The following is a 20,427-nucleotide window of genomic DNA, read 5'->3' as shown; positions in this document are numbered from 1 at the left end:
TTGTGAAAATTGAAGCTAAAAGATGTTTGATAAATGTAACTTCCTCCTCAATAGTGAAAGCTGGTCTGAAAATCATTTTTCAAAAGCTTTTGCCAAAGGTTTAGAGTTCCTCCAAGCCTTTAAGAAGTTGGAAACGTTATTAAGCATTTTGATTTCTTTTCCTTTCATCTCCTGTTTAGAAATTAATGTCTTGAAAAATTGGCTGCAAATGTTAAGGTTTTTTTAAAGATATGGAATCTATTCATCTGTCTAATAAAACTGTAACCTGTTAAAAATAATCGGTTCTTTGCTAGACATTTTGGCCAGTCTTGGAAAGATTTTTGTCTTTGCTTTTAAGACCTTCAGATGCCTTTAGTTTCATTTTTAGCACTAGGAAAAATGAGCACTCTAATCATTTTCTCAAATGAGAATTTTAGCATGTATTCAATCTCTGGTCTTTGTAAGGTAGCAAGACATGGTCCCATTCCTGTGTTTCATAAAAGGAGATGATAGACAAATAGGTAACTTAAGTGACTGTGGACCAGCCCTTGGAGTTCTGTTTCTCCCATCTAGGTTGTGTCTTCTTTCTACTGCAGAATGTTTCAGTATCTGATATAAAAAGTCTTCTGGTTTATCTTCTTTGTGGGATCATTGTTGCATACAGCATTGCTATAAAGAAGCAATTCAGAGACTCTCCCAATATGTCTGCATATGGACGTGCATATGGTCGATTTTAGCTTTAACTTCAAATTTCCTTGAATACGTAGGCTGTGTATATTCCCGTAATGGTAGTGGAGCAATTTCCTTGTGATGGTTCAATTTCTTTCTCTCTCTTCTGCATTTCCCCCTCCTTTTCCTCTATACAGTAGTAACCTTTCTGAAAAAGCTCATTAAAAAAAGTCCATAACACCCATGCAAGCAGGCGCCGGGAAGTTTAGATAACAGTCCCATCACATTTGGCTGTTTGGCTAGAGCTGGCTGCGTAAATAGAATGGAATGTGATGTTATGATTCCCTCGCTCAAGTGTACGATGCTGCCCCAGGACGAGCCTCGCCATCATTTATACTTATTGACCTCCAGAATGTGCTGGGTGCTCTAGAGAAACACAATTATAGCCTTCGATTGAGACATACAATCTACATGGAAGTGAATCAGGCAGCCTACTCTGTTTGCTGTACATCATCTGGTTACTTACTTAAGATCAACAGCTGATGTCAGAGGAATTGTGTTTTACCAACTGTTTCAGCAGAGCTCTGCCTCTGTTTCTCAAAGGTGATTTTTAAGAGTTAGAATCCTGCGAACTTGCAGCTACTCCACACTTCTAACACTTAAACCTGTAAAAACATATGGAAACCTTTGTTAATTCACTCAGCTGAGCTACGTGAGTAGGATTTTTTCTGTGATAAAGCATCAAACCTGGCTTTTATTCTCCATTGCCTTAGAGAGCCTCACAGAGTAAGGACACACTTAGGCATCTTTGATATAATGAAGGATATGGGGTGAGTGTTAATTGATTGCCAATTGACTGATTTTTCAACAAATATTCATTGAGACTTCATTATATTTCAGGTACCCATAAATCATAGTAGTCTACAGGACAGATATGGTCTCTGTTTTCACGAAGCTTTCATTGTATGAGGAGATAGACATTAAACAATGAATAAACTATTAACTATTTAATTATAATTGGCAAAGAACTACAAAGGAGAAATAGCATGTTCGATAAGAGCAACTAATAGAAGCCTGACCTCATTTCAAGTCTCATAAAAGAGATGATCATTGAGTTCAATGTAATTCTAGACATTACGCACATGTTGGTAGCGGGAAGGGAAAGGCAGTGTGGGAAGGATGCTTCAAGTAGCAGTGGAACAGCTGGTGCAAAGGCTTGGTAAAGGAAGGGGCACAGTGTATCCTCAGGGATGCTAGAAGCTCAACGTGGCTAGGTAATAGTGTAAAGGTATGGATGGGTTGTGGGAGACAGAACCCATGATGATGACAGGTCCAGACCACAAAGGGCCTGGTAGGTTCTGTTAATGATTTAGGGATTTCTTTAAAAGTTGTGAGAAGTCATTTAAATGTTTTACACAGTAATTGATACAATCAGATTTCTGTTCTCATATCAAAGACTACTCTGACTAAAGTGGAAGACTAGGTTAGAGGATGGTAAACATTGACATGGGATCCAAGTTAAGAGGCTGTTGTTCTACTAGTCCAGAAAGAGATGCTGGCAGCTTGGTTTAGGGGAGATATAATAAAGGAGATGGACTAGAGATTTAGGAGATAAAAATCAACAGGACTTAATAGTGATAAATACGTACAGTGGACTAAAAGGAAGGAATCAAGGAAGGCACTCAGGTTTTTGTCCTGAATAATTGGTAGATGGTGCTAACATCACTGATATGAGAACACTGGAGAAAGACCCACTGGAAAAAGGCAGAACTGGAGAGCTTGGTTTGGGTGATGTTGGTCTAGTTTGAGGTATTTAGGGGGCATTAGGCCTGACATGTCCAATACATAGCTGGTTATTTGAGTTTAAAGTTAGAGGAATTTCCCCGATGAAAATAGAAATATGAATGTTGCAAAGGTTAAAGGAAGATGCAACATGGATGATCAGATCACCCAGGAGGATATCTATTACAGAGTCTGTAAATTGTTCAGTTATATTTCACAAACCCTTATTGAGTGCCGAGTCTTTGCCAGGTTCTTTGCTAAATACTGGACACATGAAAAGGAAAGACATTTCGTAAATAACATAGGACATCTCTTTGCCTTAGGCCTAAATTACTTTTCACATCATCGAAGACAGGATACTCTCAGTACATCCAGGAAAAACTCTTAGGCAAGCTAAATTCATATCTCAGTCCTGTGCTCCCTCGCCTTTGCTTCCCTCCACCTTAAATCTTTGCAATCTTAAGTTCATTTCATTCTTGTTTGTCCTTGATAGATATACAGCCTAGTTGGTAAGCACATTCTTTATATTAACTCCTTATATTCTTACCTTTTCTCACTTTTTAGAGACATCATCCTCTTTAGCATTGTCTTCTTAGAATGGGAATTATAGGGTGGTTTCTTACCTGAAGAATGCATTTTTGTCATTTTCTTTTTAAGAAATACATCCTCAGGGTATAAAATATTCTTCCCATATTTTTTAGATTATAAATTGTTGATGAGTTTCAGATTGTGATGATATTAACTCCACTTGTGAAAATTAGGCCACACCCTTCTAAGTATGTTTCTAAAGATAGGATTCATTGGCAAAGTGAAGTTTATAGCCTCTTCTCTAGCTCTTATTTTTTGGAGACATATGGCTTAAAATAGTCTACATTTTAAGACTGTATTTTTCAAATTATTGTCTTTGGACCACCTGTATCAGAATCACTGGGGTGTGCTTGTTAAAAATGAAGATCACTGAATCCTATCTTCCAAATACTTTTTAGCATAGCTGAGATAAACCCTAATAATTTGCATCTTTAATAAGATTCCCAGGTAATATTTATATATACTAGAGTTTGAGAATCACTTTTTTGTGGAATGTCAAAATTTGTACATCAAACCATCATGCTGTACACCTTAAACTTATTTAGTGATATATGCCAATTATTTCTCAATAAAACTGGAAAAAATTATACTTCTCATTATTAGAATGGTGAGTTAATGAGAAATTAAACAGTTTTGCAAGCCAGGTTAGTTGTTTGTTTGTTTGTTTGTTTTTACCAATTTTAAAGATTAATAATTGAGCCACAGGAAATAAAATATTTAATAGGTATTGTCCAGTTATTCAGTGACAAAATGATCCCCTTATACATATATATTTTTCTAATATATAAAAGTTCATGTGATTGAAGAATAGGATTGGATAGGAAAAGTAAAAGAGAATGAGATGTCAAAGAGAGAGAATGTAAGAGATGAGAGTGATATTGAAGAAATGGAAATTAAACTTGGTCAGTTTTAGCGTATGTTTGTTTTGCTTTCATTGGCATGGCCTGTGGGTTCTTATTATGCATGATTTTGCCTTTATGAATATTTCTGGAGGTTCAACTTCTCTCTTATCTCCAGAACTAGCAAGTCTCTCTTTGCTCCCCACCCCCAGGAAGAACGCCGTGTGATATATGTTGGTAAAATCAGACCTGACACAACACGGACAGAACTGAGGGACCGTTTTGAAGTTTTTGGTGAAATTGAGGAGTGCACAGTAAATCTACGGGATGATGGGTGAGAATCTTCAAGATTATTTCTTGTTTAGAAGCTGACATATGTAAAAAATTATGGCCATACGATTACTAGGATGGGGATGCTTTGACAGATGACATGTTGAGTTCAGAACCTTATTTATTTTCTTTCATCCCTATTTATTAATCTTTCTAGTTGAGATTTTCTGTCCCAGAAATAAGTATTTAGCTGCTTGACAGGACAATCACACTGATAAATGGATGCAGTGGTTCAGACGTTGGCACGAGCGAAGTCTCCCAAAGTAGAAAGGGTTACAGTCAGATATGCTAATGCTTTCTCACTAGATTTGAACTTCTCTTTGTCCATTGCAGAGACAGCTATGGTTTCATTACCTACCGTTATACCTGTGATGCTTTCGCTGCTCTTGAAAATGGATACACTTTGCGCAGGTCAAATGAAACTGACTTCGAGCTGTACTTTTGTGGACGCAAGCAATTTTTCAAGTCTAACTATGCAGACCTAGGTATGGATTTTATTGTACATGAAATGAGGAATCCATATGTAGAGCTCAAAATGGAAGCAAATGTAAACCATAGGCACAACGGGGTGGACCATTATTTTATTTTCTGCAGGGACTATTCGAATACAAATTTCATCGCCCAAAGGGCATTCAGAAGCAAGGGGCATAGGTTTTGTCAACAAGGGCCAGAAGTCAATTCATTGTCCTGTCTTCCCAGATGCTGAAATTCTGCACTGTTTGTATGTATACGTGGAATGTTGTGTTTTGTGAGTACATTATCGTGTGTATGTGCGGGGTATAGTATGTGTCTGCATGTTTTATGTTGTGTGTGTGTCTTTGTATGTGTGTGTAATCTGTTGTTGCTTTCTGTTCCCACCACGAATCCTTTTAGACAAACCATTGCCATCATTGTTTTATGGAACAGACTATACAAAAGTCTTGTTCTTTTTCCCTTATTATATCGCAAAGTTGTAAAAATTTTAACTTTCCTACAAATTATACCTTGAGAGGAGAAATAAAAATGTATATGCTAGATCACACTAGACTTTATTTAAAACAAAAAAGAAGAAAAGATGTTATTTTTCTGCGTATTTCCACGTGCTAGACACTGCCAGGAGGGGCTTCGTGAGCATTTTCTCATTTAATTATCAGCACAGTCATAGGAGTCAGGCATTATTACCATCATCCCCATTTTACAGATAAGGAAATCGAAGTAGATATAACTATTGATTTTTTTCCTATTATAAAAGTACAGACTCAAGGGGTAAAATTTAGAAAATGTAAAAAGTATTGAGGAAAATAGTAAAATCACCTATCAGCTTATCACCTAGAGATAACCACTATTACCTAGTATGTGATTTACTTTCCGGTATTTCGTCTCAAAATGTCTAATTTCTTATAGTTGGTCATGTGTTATATATAAATATGTATTTTTAAATTCTACTTCTTAATTAAATTGTGTAAGTTCATTTTCTACTACATTCACAAGATTAAAAAATAATCTATCAACACGTTTTAATGGCTACACAGTATTCTGTTCAGTGAATAGTACCTTTATATTTAATCATTCCATTATAGCTAATCATTTATTCCATTTTCAGTTTTTCACATTATAAATAAAGCCACAATGGACATCTTAATTTCCTTTCCAATTTTAATTTTGTTCCTTTGCATGTGATTTCCTATCTAATGTGTGTATTGTAAGCCTTTAAATTCTTTGATGAAGGAAAGAAAGTGGCAAATGTCTTGTGCATATGACATAATTATTTTAAATCAATTAAACTAGCAATCGTAAAATTAACATATAAATCTATTCCTAAGCATTATTATATTTCTATCTGCACTTGCTTTGGTTCAGTGTAAAGAAAGAAATGAATACCAAACACAGAGATTTTTTTTCTCCCTTTTACCAAAGTGATGTCATCTTAGAGTAATTGATATAGGTGGTGTGCATTGTTCAGTGGGAATATGCTATAATTCACTTCAAAAGCTAAATAGATAGTATGAAGCCAAGGAGAGGCAGCTGACTGTTAGAGAGATAGAGGCCTAGGGATGAAAATATAAACGGTGGCAAGTCATTTGTTCAAATGTTGGGTGATAAAAACAGTCAAGACAGATTGAAGTCTTGAGTTGATTTGACTTATTTTCTTCAGTGATGAAGGCCAGGGTGTTTCTAGTCTCTCAAAACATCTAGAGTTTAAAATAAGCTACCTAGAGGGGCCTTTAGATCACGATTCATCACTGGGAGAGGGAGGATTGAATGGTGTTTCCAAATTGAACTAGAGCCTCCCTGAAATATTTCTAAGAAGAATGCTTCCCCTCTCGTTATCTCACCGTCTAGCCAGCAGCAATGAAACTTTGCCGTTGCTAAGCTAGCTCTGTATTTTCTGAAAAGAGTGTTTGATGTATATTGTAGTAGCATGGGTTTTTCCAATTCCCTCAAGCCCTACAATTGCACGAAGTGTAGTCGATCTGAGCCAAGGCAGGCTGTAGTCAGAGAGCCCACAGACCTTTGGAATCCTGCAGACCTGGGTTTGAAACCCAACTTAGCTTCTGACCTTAAGCAAACAATTAACCTCCCTCTGCTTCTGGTTCTTCATTGGTAAAATACCTTATCGTGTTGTAGCGAAGATTAAATAAACATTTGTGAAGCTATTAACACAGTGTCTGGCATACCACAGGTACTCGATAAAGAGTAGCTATGATTATAATTAAAAATGATAGTACTGAGAACCAGTGGGAAATGTCAAGTTACTTTAAAATGGAAGAATCAACACTAGTGTCCGGCTCTGGAACTGAACAATATTTATATGTATCTTCTCTTTATTTCCTGAAGAGTTCAAATCAAATGCATGAGGGCATGGCCACTGAATATGGTGAACAGAAGCATATAATGGATTCCTGGAGGGAGTGTGAGCTGATGGGTGTGTCAAGAGTAAAGTGAAAATGATGTGACACAGATACATTATACCAAGAGCAAAGTGACTGATCATTTTAGATAGATTTATCCAATTTTTTTCTTGTTTTTCTTTTGCTCCCCCAAATTAAGTTAACTCACACATCCTATTTCTTTACTAATGAGGCCACTTAATGGCCACTACAATGGCCACTACCGTAAAACATAATGATTCCAGTTTCTATTTGTGAGCCAGTTTTATAAATGAAACTCAGGATTTAAAGAGATAGTCAAAGTTACTATGGTGAAGCCAGAATTTAAGTCTGGTGTCTATGAATCTATAATCTATGTGTCTTTCTATTCACTGTCTTATTAAAAAAACAGATCTTTCTGAAAGACCTTGATTAAAAAATCCAAAATAGGATGGATAAAAATTAAATTAAAACCATAGGATCAGAACAGAAGGATGGGTCAATACTAAGAATATAATAATTTCAATTAGAAATTCGTTATGGAATGGAACTTAAACATATAAGAAAAACTGAAATAAATAATGTATTATCACACATTTTTATTGACTCAAAGAAATGTATTAAATTATTGGCATTTTGAATACATACATAACTTGTCATAAACCCTTGCCATTTATTAGTTAATGATTCCCTGATTCCAACACACATATTTCAACCATAGTGTTAGTAATATGCTGGTCTTCAAGATTAATATAGTCACTTAATAAATAATTAATTTGACTGCCTACCTTGTGAAAAGAACTTTACAGGTACCAGGAATACAATTGCAATGTGATTTGCTTCTATTTATCCAGTATTATTTGTAATAATTTTTTTTTAAATCATTGGAGTGGGTTTTGGATTAGTCCAAACAAATTTTATTATATTTCACTTGTGTTGCGGTGTTCTTCCTTTGGTGTAGAAAAAAGTGTGGAGTAGATATTTATTGCCTCAGGAAGTATGCACAACCACATTCTATCTTCATTCAAGAAAAACGATTTTATGGGCGAGTATTGTGTGACATAGTATGCTCACATAAATGGGTATATATGAAATACCAGCTTTTTATTTTTCACAACTGAAGAAATTCTTGAGCATCACTGTTTCAAAATGTTATTAGTTTTTGCTAATAAAAATAGAAAAACACTAAAATTCTGGTTTTCTTGGAGAATAATCCAAAGTTAGTTCATTTTAGATATTCTCAAAATTTCCTACAGGAACACACACACACACACACACACACACACACACACACACACACACACGCTGAGCTTAATGTCACGCAGACTCCAGTCATCAGGATTCTTCTGTTTTCATCTATAATGCAAGTAGGATTCTGACTTCAGACTAATTTCTAGCAATGAGTAGGACTTCCTTTTTTTTTTTGTTTCTGCAAAAAAGATTTTGATTCAAACAACAGGTGCTCATAAGGTTTTAGTAATAGAAGCAAACTATTCATTAGGCTATGAAGAGAAGGGTAAGAGCCAGTATAATTTAAGAATTAACCATTTAAGATGTTAGTGAGGAAAGATTGGCCATTTTTGTCCTTGTTTTTATCTTTGATGCTGACTAATTGTTGTTGTTTTTTGTTGTCTTTTTACCTGGAAAAACTCTCTTGACAAAAATTTAGTGAAGACAAGGAATGGTGAGAATGAAAGAAAAAATAAGTAAAGAAAGTTCTTTGTTTTAAAATCTAAGATGGTTAAAATAGATTGTAGCTAGGGGTAAAAAAAAAAAAAATTAAATCAGCCTGGTACTGGATAGCTGGAGGAATTACAATATTTTCAGTGAAATAACTTGTGAGGTCAATGATTATGCCTTTGCATTAGCTGGCATTATCCTCTTCTGTCATTTTGAGCATTTCTAATTTGTAACTTAGTCTGGGTAAAATATAGATATGTTCATATTTTAGAAGGATTGTTTGTTTTCCCAGAAAAGTTTATTTTCCCTTCCCAAAAAGTGCTTTTAAAAGAACGAATGTATCGGCAGAGGTTTTCTGTTATAGTTCCAACATATTCTTTTTCACTGTCTCCCGTAAGACCAGAAAAAATATCTGACTTTTTTTTATGGATGTTCATGGAAAAATAAAACTCAGAAATATTAAAGAGCATTTCACTTTACTTTCAATATTGTTGAAACATATCGATTTTGTTAAGGGCTCTTTGAAGTAGCACGTAGAACTTTGCACAAAAGCTGACTTAGACTAATGTAAGGGTCCAAAAAAGACCATGGCTTTATTACACTTGTGTATTTTCTGTCTCCCATTCATGAATAACAAGACTGAATTTACTCTCTTCAGACATGAAGCATTTCCCTAAACCTCTATTTTAAGAGAGTTTGTTCCCTATCATGAGTGTACCCCAATGTATGGAGTAGGTGACTGGATCATATGTTTCTTTTGCCTCAAAAGGGAGCAGCATTTTGGGGAGTGGGTGAAATTCTAATGATGCCCTCTCTCCTACTCAACTGAATTTTATGCTCAATGAAATCAGTCCCATTGAATAGCAAAATTAGTTCCAGCATCTACCCTTATTTTTCCATTTAAGTTGTTAAGGAACCTTGGATAAGTCATTGAATATGATATATATGTATGTGTGTGTGTATGTATGTATGTGTGTGTGTGTATGTATGTATGTGTGTGGGGGGACTTATTTTTAAAGCATATTGATTTTAAAGTATATTGATTGAATAAGTTGCTATCGAATCTTGAATTGGATGATTAAGTTAAAGACCATTGGCAAAGTGTGTATTAACCTGGCTTGGATTTTTTTCAGATTCCAACGCAGATGACTTTGACCCTGCTTCCACCAAGAGCAAGTATGACTCTCTGGATTTTGATAGTTTACTGAAAGAAGCTCAGAGAAGCTTACGCAGGTAACATGCTCCCTGGCTGAGGATGACAGAGGGATGGTGAACACCTCATGGGGCAGCGCGTCCTTCCCCAACAGACTATTGCAAGTCATACTTAGGAATTTCTCCAACTTTACACTCTGTACAAAAACAAAACAAAACAAAACAACAACAATACAACAAGAACAACAACAACAACAATGGTTTACATGAACACAGCTGCTGAAGAGGCAAGAGACAAACTGGATATCCAGTAAGCACATGGTTATTCATGGGTGTCAGCTTTGCTTTCCCTGGAGTCTCTTGGTGATGGTGTGTGTGTGTGTGTGTGTGTGTGTGTGTGTGTGTGTGTGAGCATGTGTGTGTGTGTGTGCGCGCGCATACGCGTGTGCACATGCAAGTGCGCCTGGTTGGGGGAAAGTATGTATGTACAGGTGAGGACTGGGGGTTCCTGACCAGAGTGTGCCAGGGCAAACCACTTCAAATGGCAGCAGTTCCATGAAGACACACGTAAAACCTAGAACTTCAAAATGTTCATATTCTATTCTAAAGGAAAAAAAAATGCATAAATTCAAAAGGAAAGAAAACTAACCAACCAACCACAAACCACCCTAAAATGACAGCCGCTGATGTCTGGGCATCGGCCTCCGTACTCTGTTTTTTAAGGAAGTGCAAAATCAACTTGAAGCAAGCTTTCTCTCATAAACGTAATGATTATATGACAATCCCGAAGAAACCACAGGTTCCGTAGAACTAATATCCTTTCTCTCTCTCTCTTTTTCTTTTCTTTTTATTTTTCCCCTTTTGCCATGGAATCTGGGTGGGAGAGGATACTGCGGGCACTGGAATGCTAAACTTTCCTAACATTTTGAAGTTTCTGTCATTCGTCCTTTATCCTGACACCCATGTAAATGTCCAAAAATGTTGATCTTCCACTGCAAATTTCAAAAGCCTTGTCAACGGTCAAGCGTGCAGCTTGTTCAGTGGTTCTTTCTGAGGAGCGGGCACGGTGTTACATTATGAATGAGAGTTGGGTAGAACTCTCTGGGATGTGTTCAGATAGTGTAATTGCTACATTCTCTGATGTAGTTAAGTATTTACAGATGTTAAATGGAGTATTTTTATTTTGTGTACATACTATACAACAATGTTCTTTTTTTGTTACAGCTATGCACTGTAAATGCAGCCTTCTTTTCAAAACTGCTCAATTTTTCTTAATCAAGAATATTCAAATGTAATTATGAGGTGAAACAATTATTGTACACTAACCTATTTAGAAGCTGAACTTACTGCTTATATATATTTGATTGTTAAAAACAAAAAGACAGTGTGTGTGTTCGTTGAGTGCAACAACAACAACAAAACGATGCTTTATGCACATCCATCCCTTCTTAGGTGAGCTTCGATCTAAGCATCTTGTCAAGAAATATCCGAGCCCCCTAAAGGTATTAACCACTTCTGCGATATTTTTCCACATTCTCTTGTTGCTTGTTTTCCTTTGAAGTTTTATACACTGGATTTGTTAGGGGAATGAAATTTTCTCATCTAAAATTTTTCTAGACGATATCATGATTTTATGTAAAGTCTCAATGGGTAACCATTAAGAAATGTTTTTATTTTCTCTATCAACAGTAGTTTTGAAACTAGAGGTCAAAAATCTTTTTAAAATGCCGTTTTGTTTTAATTTTTGTGATTTTAATTTGATACAAAATGCTGAGGTAATAATTACAGTATGATTTTTACAATAATTAATGTGTGTCTGAAGACTATCTTTGAAGCCAGTATCTCTTTCCCTTGGCAGAGTATGATGATGGTATTTATCTGTATTTTTTACAGTTATGCATCCTGTATAAATACTGATATCTCATTCCTTTGTTTACTAAAGAGACATATTTATCATTGCAGATAGCCTATTTATTATAAATTACGAGATGATGAAAATAATAAAGCCAGTGGAAATTTTCTACCTAGGATGCATGGCAGTTGTCAGGGTGGAGTTTCAGTGTTTCATTTGGGAAATTCAGCTTTTGCAGAAGCAGTGTTTCTACTTGCACTAGCATGGCCTCTGACGTGACCATGACGTTGTTCTCGATGACATTGCTTCTGCTAAATTCAATAAAACACTTCAGAAAAACCTCCATTTTGAGCATCAGGATTTCATCTGAGTGTGGAGCCCCTGTGGAATGGAAGTCAGTTGTCTGGAGTGTGCATTCGAGTTTCTAAATTGAGATTCGATTACAGTTTGGCTGACATGACTTTTCTCGAAGACATGATATACCTACTTCTTAATCGTTCTTTTCCCTTCTTTCGCCCAACACGATCTTATAAAATGGATTTCACCCCCAGGCCGATGCAGCTAATTTTGGTAGCTGCATTCATTTATCACCAGCATATTGTGTTCTGAGTGAATCCACTGTCTGTCCTGTCGGATGCTTGCTTGATTTTTTGGCTTCTTATTTCTAAGTAGATAGAAAGCAATAAAAATACTATGAAATAAAAGAACTTGTTCACAGGTTCTGCGTTACAACAGTAACACATCTTTAATCTGCCTAATTCTTGTTGTTCTGTAGGTTAAATGCAGGTATTTTAACTCTGTGTGAACGCCAAACTAAAGTTTACAGTCTTTCTTTCTGAATTTTGAGTATCTTCTGTTGTAGAATAATAATAATAAAGAAGACTATTAAGAGCAATAAATTATTTTTAAGAAATCGATATTTAGTAAATCATACTATGTGTTCAAGGACCAGATGTGTTCTCTATTTTGCCTTTAAATTTTTGTGATCCAATTTTAAATACATTCTCCTTTTTGCCCTGGATCGTTGACATGAGTAAAAATACTTGGTTTCTTTTCTTACTTATCAAAAGACAGCACTACAGATTTCATGGTGAGGATTAATTTATTCCCCCTCTGGCCTGACAAATATTGTTACCATAAAGAGAGTTCTTTTTTCCCCCCATGGACTTCAAATTGCATCTAAAATTAGTGCAAAGAGAGAATCACTACAGATCCGAGTAGAGCTTTTGTATCTTATGCAGACACTGTGGGTAGCCCATCAAAATGTAAACTGTATTCCTTTTATTTTTAATTTTTTTTATTTTGGAGAGAATATTTCAAATCAACACATGCACCCCATCATCACTGGAGGCAAATTTCAGCATAGATCTCTAGGATTTTTAGATGACCATGGGCCATTGCCTTCATGCTGTGGTAAGTACCACATCTACAATTTTGGTAACCGAACTGGTGCTTTAGAAATGTGGGATTTTTTTTTTTTTTAAAGAGATGTAGCAGAATAATTCTTCCAGTGCAACAAAATCGATTTTTGCTAAATGACTCCGAGAGCACAACGGTTGGGCTGTCAACATTCAAAGCAGCAGAGAGGGAACTTTGCACTATTGGGGTGTGATGGTTGGGTCAGTTGAAAAAAGGAAACCTTTTCATGCCTTTAGATGTGAGCTTACAGTAGGTAATGATTATGTGTCCTTTTTTGATGGCTGTAACGAGAACTTCAATCACTGTAGTCTAAGACCTGATCTATAGATGACCTAGAATAGCCATGTAATATAATGTGATGATTCTAAATTTGTACCTATGTGACAGACATTTTCAATAATGTGAACTGCTGATTTGATGGAGCTACTTTAAGATTTGTAGGTGAAAGTGTAATACTGTTGGTTGAACTATGCTGAAGAGGGAAAGTGAGCGATTAGTTGAGCCCTTGCCGGGCTTTTTTTTTCCACCTGCCAATTCTACATGTATTGTTGTGGTTTTATTCATTGTATGAAAATTCCTGTGATTTTTTTTTAAATGTGCAGTACACATCAGCCTCACTGAGCTAATAAAGGGAAACGAATGTTTCAAATCTACTTTTGCTTTTCTTATTTATCATAACTAAACTCCTGGCATATTTCTCAGATCAGTACATATTACTCTCTTTATTATTATTATTATTTATTATTATTATTATTCTGTTTCCTTTCTGGATCTCCCTCCCTGCTTTTCCATATTTGTGGATGAATTTCAGCTCTAAGGTAATTTGCACCTTTTGTGTTGTACCTTGTCTCCTTGCAAATTGCAAAGGCAAAGTGGTGATTTCTACTATGAAAAGTGAAGTGAGACGTTAGCCAATGGATGAGCTCTGTTTTTCTACTTAGCCCTGGAAAGTGTGTGTTTTCAAGTGCAGGCCATTTCCCCTGGTGAGAAACTTGCTAAATATTCAGCTTAAGAAGTAGTTCCAATGTACATGAAATGAATATTTTTTGAAGACTCGTAATAGGAGGCACCTCCTCCCATCATATGTAAATCATCAGGTTAAATATGGGACTAGCTGATAGCTGCTGACATGACTTGCTGTCAGGACGTCCACTGTGTCTCATAGGTGATTGGTGGTTCAAATGACAGAGATGACTGGGAATGCACTGTTAGCACTTGGGTGTCTCCTGATTTCAGATGGTTGTCCTGATTCCCAGCAACTTGCACAGTGAGACCCAACATAAGCACAGCATTAGAGAAAGGTGGCTGAATATATCCCAACCCTGCCCCCTCATCTCATAGAGAAAAAACATGCTTTTAATTATTGGAAATGTGATAGAGATATCAGTCGCACATTGAGATTTGCTAAATAAAAAGAAACATTTCCCATGGTTCTATTTCTATTGTGTACCAGTCTAAGATTCGCCACTTCTTTTATCAAAATAGAATATAAAAACTTACCATTATCTTAACCAAATAATGCATTCTTTTACAACCATGGCTACTTAGCACTCCTAAGATGCAGTGGATAAGCCTCAGGTATGGACTTGCCTCCACCGAGCCTTAAATCGTATAGTGAATTTTTCATCTTCTGGTTGGAACCAGCAAGGACATCAGAACAATGCAAGTCTTCCCTTTAAAGGGTTAACTTTTTACTCTTAAGAACATTTTGAGGGTAAAGAGATATTTTTTAAGAAATAGAAGAAATAGCCATTGTAGCTGTTGGTCTGATACAGGGACATCCTGATTAGAGATAAAGGATTCATTTGATGTTGTCCTCAAACATTAAATTGCTTCCACCCTTGATGATACTAATGGCAAAATAATTACTGAAACCAAAATTAGGCTGGCAAAAATAAACGAACACTGGTTATGAATAGTTTATTTAAAAGGAGCTTATTTTAATTCAAAAGCCCTCTAAACTGAGTTTGTCTAAAGTATACAATGTGATATTGGTTCAAAATTCTTTTTCAGCATTGTCAGTTTTCATTGTAGCATTATTTAGCTAATCATTGGATGTAATTTACAGCTCTAACAACATTATTATACTCATTTGACACTAGCGTTAGTAGCTACACAGTTATAACTCAGTATTAATTATAGAATATTTTAACCAAAGTAGTTTTTGCAATATTTAACTTTATATTTATCTTATATTTTGCAATTCTCTTTGCTATTCCTTGTTTTCAAGCACATTATACGCCATTATAAATCAATCTTTGTATTTTATCCAACAGCTGAGTAATAAAGAAGGTCACAACTCATAGAGGAGTTCCTTAGAGGTTTGTAACATTGTGATTTAAATCTTAGAAAGACTTAATCAAAAGCTGAATTAATCCCTGGGGGAAAAGATGCTATATAGATTCTATTGATGGGCACGAAGCAGCCTATTTCTTTTCATTGGTCTCTGTTAACATGCTGAAGAAAAGGAACACAGTTTTTCAGGGAGAAAGACAGTAAGATTTCCTTGGTGGGGGAAGGTAATATGCAATAACCGTTGTGTCATGTTTCTACCCTTTCATTCAAAATGGCTCGTTTTATTCCTACTGTGACATTATCTGTTCTTCTAGTGCTTAGATAAGTTAAATGTCCTCCACCTTCTTGGTCCCCTAAATATATTCCATGTGACTCCAGTAATTCTGCAAGGTCCCAAAAGCTCCACTCCACTCGAGCATGTGGAATGTGTGGGTCACATGAGCTGGTTTTCAGGGCTTCTGTTGTAATCAGGTGACTGCCCCGGGGCAAATTCTCAGGGGCACTGGAAACTTGCGGGAAGAAATGATCATTAAGCGCAGGTATTTCCAGGACAAGGTTCTACTAAAAAGCCTAACATTTTCCATGACGGGGATGTTTACTAAAGACAGGAGGCCACCACCTTCCCATATGCCTCTTTTCTGTTCTTAATCCATAGGAATGGGACCATATTCCTTTTAGCTCAAAAAACCATTACTTAACATCGGCTGACTTATAGAAGGGGCAAAGTGGAATTAATTAATTGAAAAAAGTGAGAGAACTTTTAGAGGAGAAAACCAAATGATCCTGTAATATTTTCATGATTAAATTAAATGAGCGTAATTATACATGCACATATGCACACCAACGCAGTATTATAATCAAGAACCTTAAAATATTGTATTGTTTCAAATTTATGCATATAGCACTTACTGAAGGCAAGTAGCTAGTGTGATATTTGAATTTGCATATTGACCATTTTCATATTTTTTCATATATTAATTTCTAACAGGAAGAATCTGAATTATTAGGAAAAATCCTGGGGTGATTTAGAAAAAATATTGTGCTTCTGCTCATTTTTGAACATCAGGGGCACTTAGCAACATTATCTTTTTTTTCCCCACATCGCTTTCTGTGATGGATTTTCAACGAGATGACATCCAAGTGAAAGCCAAAATTAAATGGGAAGGAAAGAATGTTAAGTGGTAAAATCCTAAATAGCTTATTAGACTACTTAATTGGAGGAAATTTATTTTTGCTGCTGGTAGGAACTCTATAGTCAAGCTTCTCTTTAACAATACTAATTGATGGAAAAAAAGTATCTATAGTAATATAGTTACTGCACGATACCCTCCAGCAAGTCATTTAAAGAAATTCACAGGTACTTTTCTTTGATTGACTTTGGTGTTGTTGAAAATCAAGTCCCATCTTCCTTCATATCATTGCTTTCTTACTTTATTTTCAACCAAGTCTCTTGTTAATTCCTACCAGAGCTTCCCAGTGAGCCCAAAAGACTTGAAGGAAAATGAGGCTGTTCCCGTGCCTCATTTAAACATTTAGCAGGTTTTCGGCGTGATCGCTATACACTTTTCTGAAATGACTAATGTTTCATAGGGCTGAGAGGTGGTGCCCTCTGTAAGCACTTCACTATTTGTTGGCAGGAATGTGTGTACGCTCCCACAGAATAATGATTAATTGCTCTGCTTCCTAAAGAGGGATAAATTAGTAAACTGGTCACACAGCCTGTGATATGGCCATGTTACTTTCACGTCAGGTAACCTAATGATCAAGAGCAACGCATGGGCTAGTCAAGAACCCTAATTTCCCTCCAATTATCTGGTTATATGAAAAAAACAAAATAAACATTCTGGTACCTATTTACTGATCTGTCTTTCCCAGGGTCAACCATCTGAATTGCTTTTAAGGCTGTCCAACAGGAAAATAATCAAAGGGAAAGTAAAAATTGGAGTTCACCACCCAATGTTCGAGCCCAGTGTCTGAGGGTGGGGAGCACCTGTTTGTTGGGCTGACATTTTCCTACTTTTAATGACAGGTATGGCGACATACAAAGGGAGCACTAGTGCCTGACCCTGACGAATGAAACAATTCGGAGAGTTCATAAGCGTTTCCTTGTCATGTGGTGCCAGGGTCTCAGTGAGTCGCCTTCTGCCATGGTACCCCCACATTGAGGACTAAGACTAGAAGATCAGCCGAAGGAAAGAGAAGGAATAAGTAGAAGGTTAAGCAAACACATTCGAACTTCGGGTACAAAGCAAGGTTTGGGTAAAGATTTTCCATGGTTTCCTATTTGCTTTCCATGCATGCAGCCTCATTCTGTGGAATTCTATAAACAAAAGAGACGATTGTCCAGCTTGGACAGCAGAGCTGTGAAGAAGAGGATGTGCCTTACAAAGCTAGTTCCATGTGCCTGTGGTTCTGGGTCAGCTAGGTGGCAATTGGCCTTTACCAACCTGGTGTTTGCTCAGAGGAGCTGATTAAAATCCATAAAGTGGGACTGCGAGTGTCTAGTGTTCAATTTTTGCAGTTATCCTAAAACCTAACTGTACAAAGGTTGGCAAATGCATCTGAGAAACTGAGCACTAGACACTCACAGCCCCAGTTTATGGATGGTTTTTTGGAGATAGTGTCCTTGCTACATCTGGCACCAATGGTAGAGAAAAGAGGACTCAGTTTCTAACAGTGACCTATCTGGGCTCCATTTCCAATCCAGCGGTTCAACTCAATGATGTCAGTTAAAATTATGTAGTGGGAAAGAGAGGTAGTTGGTCCATGGACTTTGGTCTTTGGAATTCTATGAACTTAAAAGAAAAATAGCCTAGGGCTTGTGGACCACATGGTGGGAGAAAAATGTTTGAGGAATGACAGGTATAACAATGGCCACAAAATGGGTATTGTCACAGACACTTTAAAACATGCTTTTAAATTGTAATTAGAAAACATTTTAAACAAACACATAAGTGCATAAAATAATAAACTAGAACTCCATGTATACACTTCCTAGATTTACGGAGATCTTAACACTTTACCTTGTAAGCCTGTGATCTCTCTTAAACCACATCACTTACTCATCTCCTTTTCCTCCCGCCCTGCTCAGCAGTGATCTGTCTCTTGTGGTTGGTATGTATTATCCCCATCTATTTCGTTTTATTTTAACTACATTTCCATATATCCCAAAGTAAGATGCGGCATTATTTTCTGTCTTTTGAAAATTTACATAATGTTTTCTTACTGTATGTATCCTTTTTGCAATTTGCCAGTGGTGCCTTTTAATGCAAATGCAATTAGTACAATTCAGCCCTGTTGTAAGCCAGAAGGAAATCCTTCTTTCCAGGTGTTTGGAGTTGCCTTAGCAGCTGCTCCAACTGTCCCAGCTAATCATTCTTCACAGCGTGGCTGACATTCATCTTGGCTTCCTATTTATCACTTTGGCTCAGTGCATTTATGCAATATCTTTAAAAGTCTTCGACCCTTGATCCACATCCTCATCTTGCTTATTGAGTGGTTATAAAGTTATTCCAAAGGAACAGGAGGTTATAAAATCACAGCAGAAGATGGAAACCCATACTTAGGTAGTTATTTATTTTTTTAATGAAAGAGTGAATTCTTTGATTTTTCTTCTTTGTTAAATCAGAGATTTTTTTGCCAGACTCCTAACCTTCTCATTCCCGCATACCTGCAAGCGGCCATGCCCTCTCCAGAGAGGGCATTGAGGAACCCCAGCACGGAAGAAATTATTTCTTGTAATAGTAACCGATTAAACTAGTTACCAGCTGCGGAGCATGTTTCAGCACTTAAGTTAATTGAACTGTTGCAAACTAAATATGATTCTAAATTGTTTCAGTATTCCAAAACACTTCATGCGTGCAGATAAAAATGAAAAAAAAAAAACTTACCAAATCAGTTTGAAATGTGCAAATCAGGCATACAGCGCTGACATTTAGATCTATGACCTGATAACTCTGCAGTAGGTACCTTGAAAAACTTTGTGGGCTTTTCTTCTTCTTTTTCTTCTTTCTTTCTTTTTTTTTTTTTTTTTTTGCTAAGCTCTCCTTTGAAACCCCTGAACCACTACTTGATGTGATATTCAATAAGTGGAAGTCAGGCTGCAATCAGAAAGGGAACTGTCTGCACCAGTGTTTTTGTACCAATTTGCCCAGAAAATAATCTCTTCATGATTCATTTCACAGGCCAAAAAAGAAGAATTGTTGAAAGGAAGTTGAGCTTAATAGAGGAAATGCAGTATTTTATTCTGGGAGAAGCTGGCTAGAATTTGGTTTGTGAATCTGTCTGGAGGGCATGATTCTCCTTGAGGTGGCAATCTTTCTGTATTTTGGACCACTGTGCACAATCAATGAATCTTTAAATTGAAGAAGGAAGCGGGTTCTGAAGTAAAACCTGGCTAGTGAAAGATGTCACTCCCTCATCTGATATGTCCCTTCTTCTCCATATCTTTCCCATCACCTAACAAATATATGGATGACATTCAATTTCCAGAACTTTCTGTTAGGTGTGAATTTTCCAATTCTCTACGTGGGTCAGGCCAAAGGATAAGACAGCATGGATTGTTTTGAGAGGCTCAGAAGGAGTGTAAACCTGTTGGCAGTTTAATGAAATTGCACAAGGCCTATAAAAATTCTCCCTCTGAGGCCTCCCCTCCACCTCCCCAAGAAAATGTAAGAATGAAATCAAGGGAAACACCATGTCTGTTGTCTTTCAGAATTCAGGAGGATAAATAAAAGTCAAAGAATTATAAAACTAACATCAGGATGAGGGTCTTAGATGTCACAAGCATATATGCTCAGGGTCACATAAGAGGGTAAGTTCCTGGCTTCAAGTCACACAGCGGTAGAGTCTGGGTTAGAACATAGGCCATTGTCATTTCAGTTACCCCACAAGCTACCGAGCACCATACACTATCAGAACATAAACCAGCAATGCATCGACAAGGACAAAGATATGTAGGACAAACAGTCCATAAGGACCACGTGGATATTGA

General features: G+C 36.6%; 1 protein-coding gene across 9 annotated transcripts in view; it reads left to right on the top strand.

The window, feature by feature from the left end:
* The window catches only part of PPARGC1A (PPARG coactivator 1 alpha), a 599,446-nt gene extending 581,123 nt beyond the window's left edge, over positions 1–18,323 (top strand). For 8 of the 9 annotated variants that reach the window (XM_016154829.2, XM_016154831.2, XM_036227557.1 and 5 more), the window contains 3 exons: positions 4,070–4,191; positions 4,521–4,672; positions 9,850–18,323. In XM_016154829.2, the coding sequence (XP_016010315.2) occupies positions 4,070–4,191; positions 4,521–4,672; positions 9,850–9,953 (378 nt within the window). In that variant the 3' untranslated portion in view covers positions 9,954–18,323. The other variant, XM_016154821.2, reaches the window with a different exon arrangement.
* The last annotated feature ends 2,104 nt before the right edge of the window (positions 18,324–20,427 follow it).

The sequence above is a fragment of the Rousettus aegyptiacus genome, unplaced genomic scaffold (genome assembly GCF_014176215.1).
Source record: "Rousettus aegyptiacus isolate mRouAeg1 unplaced genomic scaffold, mRouAeg1.p scaffold_m13_p_10, whole genome shotgun sequence".
Classification (NCBI taxonomy): Eukaryota; Metazoa; Chordata; class Mammalia; order Chiroptera; family Pteropodidae; genus Rousettus; species Rousettus aegyptiacus.
The sequence above is the reverse complement of the archived record's forward strand: the minus strand, read 5'-3'. Positions and strand labels throughout refer to the sequence as shown.